Consider the following 15205-nt stretch of genomic DNA (forward strand, 5'->3'; position numbering starts at 1 on the left):
GAGGTGCCCAGCAGCACACAACACCATTCCAAGCTAAGATAGACCTTTTTACCAAAGCACCTGCTTCATAAATTTCAATTCAAATGCAGGGCAACTACTTATTGTGTCACAGGACAGTTCTAAATAATAAAATTTTACATATTTAAAAAAGAACTAAGAAAAATATATTTTTTTAAGCAAATGTAAGCAAATGTAATCTATGGCAATCATTTATTCTGTCTGATTAAAATGGTGTAGAGATGCATTTCTTTTCAGCATGCACGTCTCAGAAAAAATGAAGCCAGCATCCACACGTATGTGGATGTAGGAGTAATGCTCTTCTCTGGTGTACAACTGAAAATAAACCTCTATTTCCTGTCTTCTTTCAGACTAGCTGAGACTTGTTGGAGAGAGTCAAGTGTGAATGCTGGTTGTGTAATATACGTATATATATATATAAATATATAAAAAGCTCCTCAGGATGCCCTAAAGCTTCAAACAAAGAAAGAACATGGCTGGAAGTGACCTTTGTGTTTGGGTGCAGGGAGGGAGAACCTCAGCTTACCCCCGAAGTAGGAGCCGTCTGAAAGCTTGGTCTCTTTGTTGCCTTTGGTGAGGACGCTCACCACCCCGTGTTGAATGAAGTACATTTTTTTCCCAATAGTTCCCTCTCTGATGATGTAATCGCCAGGCTGGAAAACCTCAAACCTCAACTTGGTGAGCATGGACGTGACAAAGTTGGGGTCGGCGTTAGCAAACAGAGGCATCGAAGCTACCAGCTTTCGACAGTTGAAGTTGATGATTTCCTGTTGGGAGGGATAGAGGTAAATTGAAAGCAAATGCAAAAACAGCAGAACAGTGAAGATGTTTAAAAATTGCTTTGTCACATGGAAAACTTCTGGGAGGATGAACATTCGAGCACAATAAATGACAGCTGTGTGTATGCTGTACCTTTTATGCTCCTTTTACATTTTCCCCATTGTCTCATGTAACAAGCTCAGTCTTCAGTGTATGGGGATTTCACAAGGCAGACTAACACAATGTAATTATGAAGTGGAAGAAAAAGGATACCTGTTTCCAAACTGGAGATGGAAATAAAAAATGTCTGTGAACAATGTTCAATCATTGCCGAAGATCCTCAGTTGGGTTTATTTTTGTGCTTTGACCTTGTTATTCTCTTTGCTATGCTTTCATCTGTTTATGATTTGTGTGGTATTGTTTGGGATAGAGTTAAGTCTTAAATCTTGCAGCCTCAAACATTTGTCCTAGGCCTGTCCATTCCTCTCTCCATACTATACCGTCTTGAAAAAAGCTTCTTCATTTATAATTTCTCATTCTTTTTCATATGAGAAATTAAATGGTGCTTCTTGAAATATTTTGCAAACTACCCTGCTTTAAAGTTATCCACAACTTTATGCCTGGGGTCTCTGGTGATCTGATTGTTCTCCCTAAAGCTGTTTGATTAGTGATGTTCTCTGAATAACATCACTAATTGTGGAATATGTCTAGTAATCTTTGAAGGTGTCAGAGTAAAGGAAACTGAACATAAATGCATGCCACACTTCTCAGATTTTCAGTTGTACAAAAAATTTCTTCTATATTTTTCTTCCACTTCATGTATCGTTTGGTCCTGGCTCTGTCACATTCAGAATAAAAATATTAGTGGCTTAATGTAGCAAAATGTGAAAAGGTACGGAAGGCATGAAGACTTTTGCCAGGCACTTTAACTGAATTATTGTGTATCTGCTTATGGGAGAAGCAAATGCTAAAACATCTGAGTTTAGTCAAACTTGAGACGACTTTTTGACTGTGTCAAAGTTTCACAGGCAACAAACCAAAACAGAAACATCCGCCTCACCTCTCGGAGCGGCTCGTTGAGCTCCCCCAGGATGCTCTCCTCGTCGAACATCTTGCCCTGGTAGCGGTGCTCATAGTAGTCATGGATTCTCTGCCTCATATCTGCAGGAAGCTTGTGGAAGGACATGTACTGCTCGACCTGTTTGTACTGCAGGGACACAGAGACACATGGCAACAAGATGACCCAAGCAGGCCATCACAAAGTTCATCACAAAGTTTCCCCTGAGGTTAGAAAATACATGAAGAAGAGTACATGAGCACTTTTCTAGAATATGATGAGGTCTCCTGGAGCTTTTCTTTCTTTTTTTTAATTTCTAAACAGGCCAAGTCTGATTCTTAAAAGAAAAAGATCAACTGAGAAGCATGAAAGAGGGTTATAATGTGCAATGACGTCAAAGCTACTTCAAAACACGAACAAGCATCATCTATAAATGTACCCTGATTCTTATCAAGGATTTTTCTCACAGTGAAGTCTATGTTTTCTAGTTCCTGTGTTATAAAATGAAAACAACAAAGTGAAATGTGTCAGAGTTTTTTTCTTTTTATTATTGACTTTTAAGCTGTGATACAGATCAAAGCAAACAGAGCATCTAGGGAATAATAAAAGGTAAAGTTCTTGACCTGCAGAGAAAGAAAACAAGGGTAGAAAAAAAAACATTAACCATTCATGGTGTCATGTTGAAGGTGCTCTTTGATCATTTACAAACCTTAACACTGAATGCTGCATTTGACCTCAGAAGTCTACTTCTGTGTTGTCTGACACTGTTTTCCCAGTCACCACTGATGTTGGAGGAAATCATCAAAAGGACAGGCTTGTGCAGATATAGCACAGTAAAATAGGACAGCTGCCTCATGCAAGTCAGCTTGTTTTTGTGAAAACAGAAATATTTTCTCTCTGGAAACCATTAGAAATACAAGACCGTATCAAGAATATAGGGAGTCAAAGGGCCAACATGGGTAATGTCTTCTACCATCACACTGACCTTCTGACAAGCGGATGGTTTTAGCAGGGATTTCATTTTTTTTTCTACAGGAGCCTTTTTCCCCATTGTGCAACACTTACATTCCCTTTGTTTCCCTCCCTGCCAAATTTAGATGGGATTTAATGAGTCTGTGTTTAACCAGAGCCTTTGAGTCCCTGACAGACAGAGAAAACAATCTGGAGTCACTCTGTGCATACTGATGATGCAGCTCCTTATACTGCCATCACTCAAACTGCTGCAAGCCCCCAAATGTACTGATGAAGCAAGAAATACAGCAGATGAGGCAGAATGATTACAACCTTTATCTAACAATGACAAATATTACAAGTTACATTTCTAAAAGAAGCCAATCGATTATTTTTTATGATGACCTTGGGGGCAAGAAAAAGACAAAGTGTCCCAAGTCTGTCTTTTTAGTACACGTTGATTTAGCTCTGTCATGTGCTGACAGTTCGGGACTTTTCCTTTCTGTCCCTTAAGCGACAACAATTTATCATTTACTCATTGGATGATTAAACGTAGCCCTTCCAAATAAATTATATTTTCCTTTTCTTCTTCCTGACATTACTAACTCTAGATAACAAATACAGACATGACTCAGTGCAGCCCCTCTCTTGCTGATCAGTGTGGAGAACGGAGCCTCTCTGCATGTGATCATAGCAGTCAGATGCACTAAGCTTGTGCACACGTCTTTTCCTCAACATAAACGAGTATTTATGCGGGATGAATGCGCAATGAGAACGTGCGCAGCTCATGCATCCTTAGATGATGGAACAAGTTGAAGGGGAATCGGTACATAAATCTACAAAAACAGAACGCTTGCACACTTAAGTTATTTTAGTCAAGAAACCTACACATATATGCATTTGACTCCAAGGCCATGATAACAGGTGTAATCCACAATTTGTAAGTTATCTAGTCCCAATTTAACTTGCATTCATCATGGCATAATGCTGTGTTTCAACAGTCAGGATTATGTATTCATTCATAGTTTCTTCCTCTCTTTCTCATATTGACAAAACACAAATACATCAGTTTATCCTGAGTTCTGGGGCAAAAATTCTCTTGATTCTCCTAACAAGAAAGGATGATAGTCAAAAAATCCAAATCATTGCCATACTATTGTTATTAATAGTTAATTGTTAATAATTATTAATAGTTATTGTCATTTTGATTGCTGTAGTATATTCGATACAAAGCTAAGTTTCTCCAAATCATTTCAAATATAACGTTTGAGCCACAGAGGAAATCTGACAGTGATTCAAAGAGTCTGACCAGATGGGGGTAGCGCTGTGATGGGCTGATAAGAGCCCCTGTGACAGGAAATTATCTTATTTCTATGAAGTCAGCATCATGCTTCTACCATGAAGATCCCTGCTGAAATATTTCACCCTTTTAAGATCTGTTTATGATAAATGTTTTGTGTGCACTTTAAACGCAGTAATCAGGAGAGCTGCCTTGCAGCAAGAAGATCTCGAGTTCAAATCCCAGCCTAAGATCTTTTGTTCATTCAGTTTTTATGTTCTCAAGATCCATGCATGAGTTCCCTCCAGATAATCTGCTGTTTTTTAACCAGTCTCAATAAATTAGCCATAATTAGGAGTGTGTGCATGTATAGGTGTTTTTTCAGTATGTCTCAGTGTTGCCTTAATGGTGACTAATTTGTTAAATAAAAGTTAAATACAATAATAGAAAATATATCACAATAACTTTCATGTAATGGATGTTTGCGTCTGATCCTGCTCTTTCTTCCCATTTTTCTCCTTCCTCTATAAATGACTGACTATTTAACCTTCCTGCGGTCTTAAGAGATGGGGGTTTTTTAGATCCCATGAGTTTTTTTACTCTGTGTGCATCTAGGCAGCATCGCAGTGACCCTGCTTGCGCTTTTACCCATCGTTTTTCAACTTTCTGACCGTGACATCTGCTGCACACCTCCTGAGTGTTGCAGTAGGACCACGGGAGATTAAACCCGCGTCAGGTCCAGATTATTTATGTTTTTGCATCTGCCTTTTTAACAACCTTTTCCCTTGCACTCTCTGCCATGCTGCTTCCTACTTGCTCTGTTTTGATGCCAGCTGATTACCTCATCAACAAACATTACCATGGCTAGCCGATAGACTACACATCTCTATAGTAGGCAAGTATAGTATATCACACATTCCTGTTTTTTTTAAATTTTGTGTAGAGCTGTGCAAAATAGTTCTTTTTCTCCAGGCACCAATGAGCTGTGTTCAGTGTCACTTAGTAACTTCCTTTAAAAGCATTTCTTTTCTGGGTACAAAGTGAGAAACCAAAAATATATCCAAGGACCTTTAGGCCAAACCAAATGATCTCTGTGCAGAAGTTTGTACTTGGTGAAGGCCGGAGCGCAGGAATCAAGATGTTTTCTGTCTATGACTGAAACAACAATCCAATATCGGATGACAGTAAGGAATTAATTTCTTCCTTAATTGGCCTCTCTTGTGCTAGATGTTGACCAGTCCAGACATATTTACTTTCATCCTTATTTCCCCTTTCTCCTTTCAAAATTAGGAACAGAAAACCTTGTCCTTTACACTCTTGGTAGGTATATATCAAGATTAGAATAAAAACAGTCCTTGGAGGGGCAATAATTATTCCTATTGAATAAACCTGAGACAATGGCACAGTTTCTTGGTATATTGTAAGGTTGATCAGTTGGTTTGTAACCGTAGAATAATTCAACATAGCTTAATTACAATATAGTATGATATGTTTTTTGAATTGCTGATGGCATACTTAATGATTTTATCTGTTTCACTGCAAAAGACTATGATTTGGACATTGAATAGTTTGCATCCACTATTTCAAACGGTTAAGTATTTTATAACACCAAGCATCTCAATATTATTTGCAGTCTATGTAGAAATTGAAACCTTAACCATGCATAATATACTGTGAATAGTGTCTTCAACATTAAGTATGTTAATCTAAGAAAGTTAAACTTATCAGACTATTGACTTTTAGTAATGAACAAATAGTGATGATAGCATCTTTTGCCCGGAGCTCAAGAGAACTACTTCTCCATTTTCAACCATATCATAAAGCCTTTTATTTCCTTTGTATGATGTTTCTCCAAATGGCTGGTCTTATGTCAGTTAGCCATTTATACAGTTCTTCTCTGCACCCCCAGCTCTTTTATTTTCCTTTCCCAATTCGCTTCCCTCTGAAGTAAATTTTCAAGCAGATGCAAATTCTTACCAAGCAAAACATGAATAATTCATTTCCCCAAAGACATGTCAGCCATTTAATTAGACTTTCTAAACATTTATTTTTTTCCTCTGTCTTCTTTTCCATCCACCTAAACTTTGAATCCCTGGACAAAGGATCTAGGTCCAACAAAACCCTCCCTTAAATCTCATCATAATCATCACCAAATCAGATGATGATTATCATAAGACCCAAGATAATTCAGCAGGAGACGACAACAATAAAATGTGTGACTGAGAAGAAAAAGACTGGACTTGGCCTTGTATTTAATGGACTGGTGAGTAATAACTCATAGTTTTGCTTTGCCAGTTTTGCTGTACTTTCAGGAGGCTAAGAATAACAATAAAGTGATTGATTGTTTCAGAAAATCCAATGGAAATAAACAGTCAACCTGTGATGTGCAAGTGTTCATTCGTCACGGTATTATTTCTCAAATGCAGAGCTGCAACATGTTTACGTGCCCCAGATGTCAACTTTAGCACTCTGTGTCTGTCTAGTAAGTTTACAACTTTTCAACAAGTTATTTTATTGCAAATGATAATAAAATGTTGCACCTTTTAAAAGTATACATAATACTTGATCCTCTTTTGTCATTACAACCACAAACCTTGATTGTATTTCATTAAAACTTTTTGTTACACTCAAATACAACAGTGCATAGTTGTGAATTAGAAGAAAATAATACAAATTAAAATTAGTTATACTAATAAAAATCTATAAAAAGCAATGCGCATATAAACTCAGATGTCCTGCTTTCATGTGTTCAGTAAATACAGTCCACCTGTTTGTGATTTAATTTGATTAAGCAAGTCAGAATTTTGATTGGGCCACCATATTTATGCACATTTTAACTTTTATCTGCATAAAATGTAATGCTAATTAGATATAAACATGTCACATTTGTGCATTGAGAGAGAATATGGGCTAAAAAGATCAACATTCGTATGTCAGAGTGTGCATAATTACTAGGTAGCTTCTATCATTCAGGCAAAATTGGGCAAAAACAAAAACTTATCTGACTTTGACAAGTCAAAAATTATATAAAAATAAAAGTATTTTACTGGCAATAGCACTCTAGCAGCCATCTTCCAGAGCTGCAATTGCATGAAGTATCCAGAAGTACAAAGCACACCAGTGCTCACAAGATAAGAAAGGCTGGATCCCTTTCTTACCTTGTGAGAAAAGTAAGAAAGGGTTCTCTCCACTTGTTGAAGAGGAGAGATAAGATCAAATGTCAATACAAGGCCAATAAAAATCTAACGACAGATTATTTGAAAGGTTTTTATAGACTGATTTGTGAAGGACTATATAGATGGGCTTGTGGCAGGATCACTAATGAGTGTAGTAGTGGTCCACTGACTCAGACTCTAGCAGGGAGGACTGGGCTATTAGTATGGGCTAAAGAAAGTATTAATAGTGATTCAGTTGGACTTAATGTCAACTGTCTGTTTTTAGAAAACATTTGCTTTTGTACTATAAGAAAAGGAAATAGTCTTTCATAAAGATTACTTCTTTTTATGCCTTGTAATGTCCGTTTCATGCATCAGAATGCGGCACTGCATGGCTAGCCAGTAAAGGTCTTGCGTACAAACAAATGACATTTCATTCATCATTTTCCTCATTTGACCTAAACCCTATCAAAAAATTGTGGGTACCCGGAGAAAAAAATAAAGAGGAAACTTATATTGAAAGGAAACAATCCATGTCTTTGAGCGGGGTCTAGGAGTCTGCTGTTGTTCCGATGCCAAAAGTTGATCGTTAACAGATCAGGAAACAGACTCCATACATTTAATCATTCAATGCTCTCCATCCAAACATGGAAAAGTTATGCCACAACTGGAAACCTACCAAGACTTGGTCATCCACCTAAGCTGGCAGGCCGGGTAAGAAGAGTATTTTTCAGAGAAGCAGCCAGGAGGCCCCAAAAAGAAATTCTGTAGACACTGGCAACTATCATCAATGAATGCACTGGACCAATCTGAGTTATAAGTAATGTTTACATCTTACCAGAGGCCATGTACATAAAATGGTAATCTAATGGGAGACGGTTTGGTCAGATGAGGCTAAACAAAACATACTAAATTGTGCATCATTCCCATAATTAAACATTAAGGAGCCACCGTCATACAATGACAAAGCTTTTTTTTTTCCAGCAGTGATGGTTAAGATTGTGACCGTCAATAAAAAGATAAAAGCAACAAAAATAGTTTACAAATTACTGACTCAGAAGGTTTGAATACATATTTAAGTCTCTATCAATCAGACCCTAAAATACTAAAAAAGGCACCTACTGTAAAGCTAAACCACAGCTCAGCTAATCAACAATATCCTTGCACTGAGGAATCTTGACTTAACCTCTACTGGGAACAGCCAAATCACTTCTGATCATAAAGCATGTGTTTTTCAGGTCTCAAACTGCCCCAGATCACTTTCTAGCTCTAAAAAGAAATGTTTTATTACTTTTGTAACTGGGTAACATGTCTTTCCTTTAGTACAACCACTGGAAGAAGCACTACCATAAAGTAAGAAAATAGATTCATATTAACAACTGTTTATTGCTTTCTCAGAGAGGCTTTACTGAGGGAATTGAATTAAGGGTATAAAAAATCCCTACGGCCTTTAAACCCCCAAATAATCCGCTTTGGGCTTCTTATTAACTTTCCCCCAAAGATTAATGTTTAATTACAAAGTGTTAATTAGAGATGTAGAGGGTGGGCTTGCAGCATCCCATTGCCACTTACTTTGAAAACCATTTGGGATTGGCTTGCCACAACATGCCATCTCCTGGGCATCCTTGATTTAATCACCAATTGCCAACACCAAATATAACATCATTTACTTATATCCTGATATGGCTTTACTGTACATGGCAACAAGGAACACAAGTCACTTATAACTCATCTCATCTACATCTCTATGTATGATATTCATTACCACAGTGAAGAGCGAGAGAGAAAAATAAGCTATGTAGAGCTAGAGAGCTAGAGAGGCAGGCATACCCTTTGCTGTATATACAGTCACGTGTGCAGTCATCTTGAGCTCGCAATCTGGAGAGATGTAATTTTCTTTGTGTGATAATGGTTCTCAACGAGCCTGAGACAAGAGGGAGGGATTCCTGGGTGAATTTACCAGATGCTTAACCAATTACAACTAAGACTGCTCTTATTGTCTGACGTAATACAATTGTTTAGAGAGTAAAATACTTGTATGAATTCAACAAAGACGCCATAATCTTACTTGTGAGGCATTCCAGCAATTTGAAGCTATTTTTCTTTAATGCGAACCCTTTAAAATTCAGAGCAAAGCAAGAACTATAACTTAGTTAGATACAAAAAAGAACAACACTGAATGGGAATGTTTTAACCATTGCCTGACAAAGAAATCATAAAAAATGCTTTATTCATAATCTGTTGGATGATTTTGACAGAGGGTCTAAACACAGAGATGTAATGTTTCTATCCATCTTCTTTACACCCTTGTCCCTTAGTGGGGTCGGGAGGTGCTGGTGCCCATCTCCAGCTAATGTTCCGGGCAAGAGGCGGGGTTCACCCTGGACAGGTTGCCAGTCTGTCACAGGGCAACACAGAGACACACAGGATGAACAACCAGGCACACACACACACACATACCTAGGGGCAATTTAGACAGACCAATTAACCTAACAGTCATGTTTTTGGACTGTGGAAGGAAACCAGAGTACCCGGAGAAAACCCACGCATGCACAGGGAGAACATCCAAACTCCATGCAGAAAGACCGGGGCCGGGAATCGAACCCAGAACCTTCTTGCTGCTAGGCAACAGCTCTACCAACTGCGCCACTGTGCAGCCCGTGTAATATTTCAGTGATAAAGAATATGTTAGCTACTGACTGTCAGCTCCTGTGTAATTTTGAAAATTTGGTTCTAGTTTCATTTTTATTCTGTGTTCCTTTGTCTCTTTGATTATATCAGCCTTGTTTCTATTTTACCTCAGTTCAATTATTTGTGACTCTAGTTTATTATGTTCATTTCTTTATTGTGTCTAGTTATTTCTTGTTACCCTTAGTGTACTCTCCCTCGCCCCCTGTGCCACGTTTTTTCTCCCTCTCCTCTCACATGCCCCCCATTAGCTAATCAGCCTAGGTCGTTTGTTCCAGTTTACCCTCACAGTATTTAAACCCTTCTCCTAGTCACACTCGTTACTGGTTCCTCCCTTCATTTTCCCCCTGGATTCCTGTTTTTGTTCTGATCTGGCTCCCTATTTTCTTTCTTTTTGAGTTTTTTTCATTAAAACATCCTTTACCACAAGCTGCCTCTGTTTCCCTGTAGGGGAAAATAGTGGCTATTGTTCTTAAGTCACTATATGAGACATTTGACTGTATGCGTGTAGTTATTCTCCACTTTAAAATCCCAGTTGGGCCCAAGCTTTAACTTCCTGGTTGATGTATTGAAATGTTTCTTTGCCATATTAATCCAAGTAAATCTCTTGAGTTCAAAAGAAATATTAAGAAAACCTTCTTATCATTCAGACATTTAGTAAGTAGAATAAAATGTATGTAACTGACATAAAACAGAAAAAGTGTATGAAAATATTTGATATCAACTAGATTTCTTAAAGTAACAAGTATGTTACATTTAAGTTTTTCTTTTGGTATATGATGATTTTGGGGCATATTGTTTTTTCTTGGTCATCACCCGCTCAGTCTATTAGACGTAAACTGACTTTGCAGCAGACAGAGAGAGACTGGCATCCCTACAGATTTCTTTGCTGACATGAGCCTTGATTGCTCCTGGGTTGTTCCTGAATATTTCAACTAGTTTCTTTTTACCTCTGGTGCCAGTTTGAGTAATATATTCAAAATTTATACCCAAATGGGAATTCCAACAGGAAAGTCATCCAAAACACACATCAGAAGTGGTTTGGGGAAAACAAAATGGGAATAAGGCAGGCTTTTTCCAAGCCCTTACTTCGACTAATTTAAACAAATGTCTGTATGCCGAACCCTTTGTTTAAGATATATAAATATGGAAAAGATTTGATAAAAATAAAGTCGACTACAGTGATTACTGAGACAAGACAAAATATCTCTGTCACTGAAACAATTTGAAGCTTAAACCAGTTGCAGCTCAATTTTTGTATCCTTTTTATTCAGATACATTTCAGCACTAACTTAAATTGAGTTGAGATACACGTGTAAGAAACTAAGTTTCAAACACAAAGTAGATGCTTTATTACTCCTCTGCTGGAATAGTGACAGTATTATTTGTTTAGCTGTTTGAAAATCAATTTATTAAAGAGATTTTTCATCTCGGTGTCGCCAATACCTCATTTTCTTCCAGATATTCGAGTGTTGGCTTTCTGCTTTGTTTAATAGATAACGTGTTGCCTCATCCAGAATAGTTCATTTGACTCTACTTGCCTGATGCTGAAAGCCTGAGACACTTATCACTCTGCGCTATATTTTAATAGAATTCTATTCACTTCGGCTCTGTAATGATAAGTTTCCCTATCTTTGAGAGAGAGAAATTTTCCCCCATCCTTTTCTTTCCACCATCTGTGCACTTGTGAGAATCCTTTACGGGGCTGATTTTCTTTGTAATCGTCCCTCACAGGGGTTTCATTGAAACCTTTCCCATCTAACTATAAAAGTAACCTGGATATCACCTCTGCATGCCAGCAGGACAGATGGTCTCTCATCTTGGCCGTATAGCCGTGAGAGCATTGTGTGCTATTTTTTTTTACGCCTCATTTACAGCGGATGAATACACAACCCCTGTCACATCAAAGCCAGCAGGAAGCATTAAAATTGGCAATGGTTTGCTTGGCTCATTAGTGATCCACTTTGACACGTCCTCGACTGGTTAAATTTTGATCATTTTTACCTAACATACCGCTGATACAGTAGTGCAAGTTTGTGTTATCCCCTGCTGGGTTTTTTATGGTGGGTTATGCTTCACTTTGCTTTACATATTAAGGTTCTGCACCATACATACACTTTGATATTGCAATCTACTTTAAATGGGGAAGATGGAGAAGCAACAAGAAGAGGGCTCTGCTGTCACACACAGCTGAAAGAAGGGCCACCAGCAAAGTATAAAAAAAAGGTGAGCATGGACAGTAAAATGCAGGAGATGGCAGTGTGGAGCTGAGGGTTTTAACATTGAGACTTGCAAAATTCATTCTGCAGAAATGATCTTTTTGCAGACATACACTGTGAAGAAGCATTGATGAGTTTTTTTCAGCATGGGGCTTATCCTGGGAACGAAAACCACATTAGTTCAGCAGCATATACAGATTGGTGCTGAGACAGGCAGCTGTTCAGTTAACATGGCAGCAGGGTAACTCTAAAGAGAGAAGCCGGCATGCGTACTAGATTGGATTGAGACGATTCCTGATTTTGAACATCAAGGTTATTTGATTTCCTATAAGGAGTTTTCAGTTTTGTAGGTGTTGAGACAAGAAAAAATCCATATCCTCATACTGTGATGAGTGCATTTGTCTGGTGTACATTGTCTTTTTTTGAAGTTCCACCACCACACACTTGTTACATCATCTGTTGTGATCCCCGGCCTGCCTCTTTTTCCAGCCCTCTTTCACTCCCACTCTCCCTCTTTCATTTAGGTGAGATTTCTTGAGCCTCTGCCTCCATTCTCTAGAGGTCACTCTCTTGTCTGCGCCTCACCACAGACACTGGGCATTGAGGTAGTGTATAGCTCAGCTCATTATCACCCATGCTGGGCCTACAGAGGGCATGTCACCATGGAACATGTTTGGGTCTTCACAGCCAGCCATCAGGACTTTCTTTTGTCTAGAAACACTGGGTGCCTTTAAATCTCAACTTAAAACCCACCTGTTTAGAGTTGCTTATGGCTAAATTAGGGTTAGAGTGCGGGTTTTGATGTCTTCCATGTTTTTATGTCTTTAATGTTTTTAATTTTTTCTTCTTTCTTTTCGACGTTTTAATGATGTAATGTTTTTTGGGTTTTTTTGTTTTTATTTTTATTTTGTTTTTTTTTATTTTTTTTAAATCTCTCTCTTTCTCACTGATTATTTCTGTTTTTATTTTAATTATGTAAAGCACTTTGAAATGCCTTGCTGCTGAAATGTGCTATACAAATAAAATTTGATTGATTGATTGATAGACAAAAACAGCCTCACACCAACGAAATGTTGGCCCTGGCTTTTAGCCTCAGTTCTTCTTGTGTTTGGTGGGCTGAGTTCAGTGAAAATGATTTTTTTTTTAGTTCGGTTAAAACAAAGCTACAACACAGGTGAAAATATAACTTACAATTTTATGGAAATCATGTTAGACTCCTTTGCACAAGTCATATAATGCTTTGCAAATGAATACATATTGCTCTCTCACATTTAAACCCCCCCCCCCCAAAAAAAAACCAACCCAAAGAAGCTCATAATTATGATTTGTAACATTTTTTTCTGCATAAAAAAACAATGGTGCGTACTTGTATTATATCCATCTTAATTTTCTCTGACATCCAGTTCAACTGGTTGCGTTGAACCCAAAGTTATCTAATTAGTAAAAAACTGGTCACATCTGTGTTTCAGTATAAATACAGCTGTTCCTCGAACTCCTCAGATGACTTAGTAAGACAGTTCAAAAATAGATTTGTGGATTAGTTTAAAATTAAGCAAAATTAATTTTAAACTAAATTAAGTTATGGAACAATAAGTCAAGCTTTAAAAATTTTGTGGGGCACTGTTCTATCCATCATCAGAAAATATAAGGAGTACAACACAATTGTAAGTCAAGACAAGTTGGGTAACAAGAATATTTGGAGCATTAGAAACTACAGAGATTCGCAGTCAGGAGGGAGAATCTGTCAATGAGGCAGTTATTAACTGTGCGCAAATGCAGAAAAATCAAAAACCTTTTTTGCCTCTCCTTAATTTCAAAATTATGCTCCGCTTTGTGTTTATCTTTGGCTTAAATTCTTAATAAAAATCAAGAAGTTTTAAGGAGGCAACATCACAAAATGAAAACATTTGAAGGCTTTGACTGTTTTGCAATTTACTGTAAATCAGTATTGTGTTGCAGTGAAAGACTTTAAAAAGCAGAAAATACACAAAATGCACCATTCTGGCGTTGATACGGAGTACTGAAGTAGACACCTGGAATACCAAATATGTAATAAGAATGCAAAATGATGAGATAAACCTATGATTACTAAAGTAAAAAAAGCAAAATTAGTGATTCTGACTGACCTTCTCCTGGTACTGGCGCCGAGATGAGTCCAGCGATTGGATGAGTGCAGTAGCGTGCCCCACAAACATGGCGTAACAAGTAGCGCCCACAATCATGCTAAGGATGGTCAGCCAGACGTCTGTCATGCCCACTGGGGGGTACATGCCATACCCAATGCATAACATGTGGCTCATAGCTTTGAAGAGTGCATAGGAATACTGCTGTCCCCATGTGTCATTCTAGATGGAGCAGAACAGGACAGGTGAGTTAGGCTGAATACATTACAACACGTCCTAGCTTAGCCCGTCTCAAATGATGCCATTGATTGCACATGAAAGGTCAGTTTTTATCGTTACAGCTATTTGCCCACTTGGGGCAGAGACACTAGGGGCTGCAACTTTCAAACATCTTAGTTCAGTGGGAGCAGCTGGCAGGGTAATACAGACTTAACAATATACAAACATTTGGAGCCAGCAGACGTTTGGGCAGAAGCCTAAAACAGAGCCCTGAGAATGGGCACAAAGAGCGAGAGACATCGCAGGCTTGCATGAGAGAAAGTAGGTCAGCTATTTAGAAAAATGTGATTTCTCTGTGAGTTTTCTCATTTGTAGATAAATTGCCCCTTTTCCCTTAGAATCCCAATGGTGGTTCATGGCAAATCAATATCAACTCTCTCCTGGGGGTGACATGTCCAAATTGCTTTCAAACTCATTTCCACTGAAGAAAAGCTGAGACAGAGAGCAATTTTATTATTGCCTAGCTAAAATACATAAGGGGCAGTGTCCCTGCAATACAGCATCACAATTACCTTTAATTCACCAAAACTGTGAATTAAAATTAAAAGAACTGAGTCTGAATCAGCATTCCAGAAGTTTAGGGAAACTTTTAGGGGAGTAAATTGTGATTGTATCTCAAAATCATGTTATTATTGGTCTCTAATAGTCTAATAGACACAAAATCATTCTATGTGTTT

At 38.0% G+C, this 15205-nt stretch overlaps 1 protein-coding gene across 1 annotated transcript in view; it reads right to left on the reverse strand.

Moving 5' to 3' along the window:
* Nucleotides 1–15205, reverse strand: part of hcn4 (hyperpolarization activated cyclic nucleotide-gated potassium channel 4) — a 74555-nt gene that overhangs the window by 18817 nt on the left and 40533 nt on the right. Inside the window, exons 5-7 of the mRNA XM_008405614.3 lie at nucleotides 14253–14471; nucleotides 1838–1984; nucleotides 545–785 (exon numbers count right to left, since the gene is read on the reverse strand). Coding sequence (XP_008403836.2) covers nucleotides 545–785; nucleotides 1838–1984; nucleotides 14253–14471 — 607 coding nt within the window. The remainder of the gene's footprint in view (nucleotides 1–544; nucleotides 786–1837; nucleotides 1985–14252; nucleotides 14472–15205) is intronic.

Source organism: Poecilia reticulata, chromosome 3, assembly GCF_904066995.2.
Source record: "Poecilia reticulata chromosome 3, P_reticulata-male-v2, whole genome shotgun sequence".
NCBI lineage: Eukaryota > Metazoa > Chordata > Actinopteri > Cyprinodontiformes > Poeciliidae > Poecilia > Poecilia reticulata.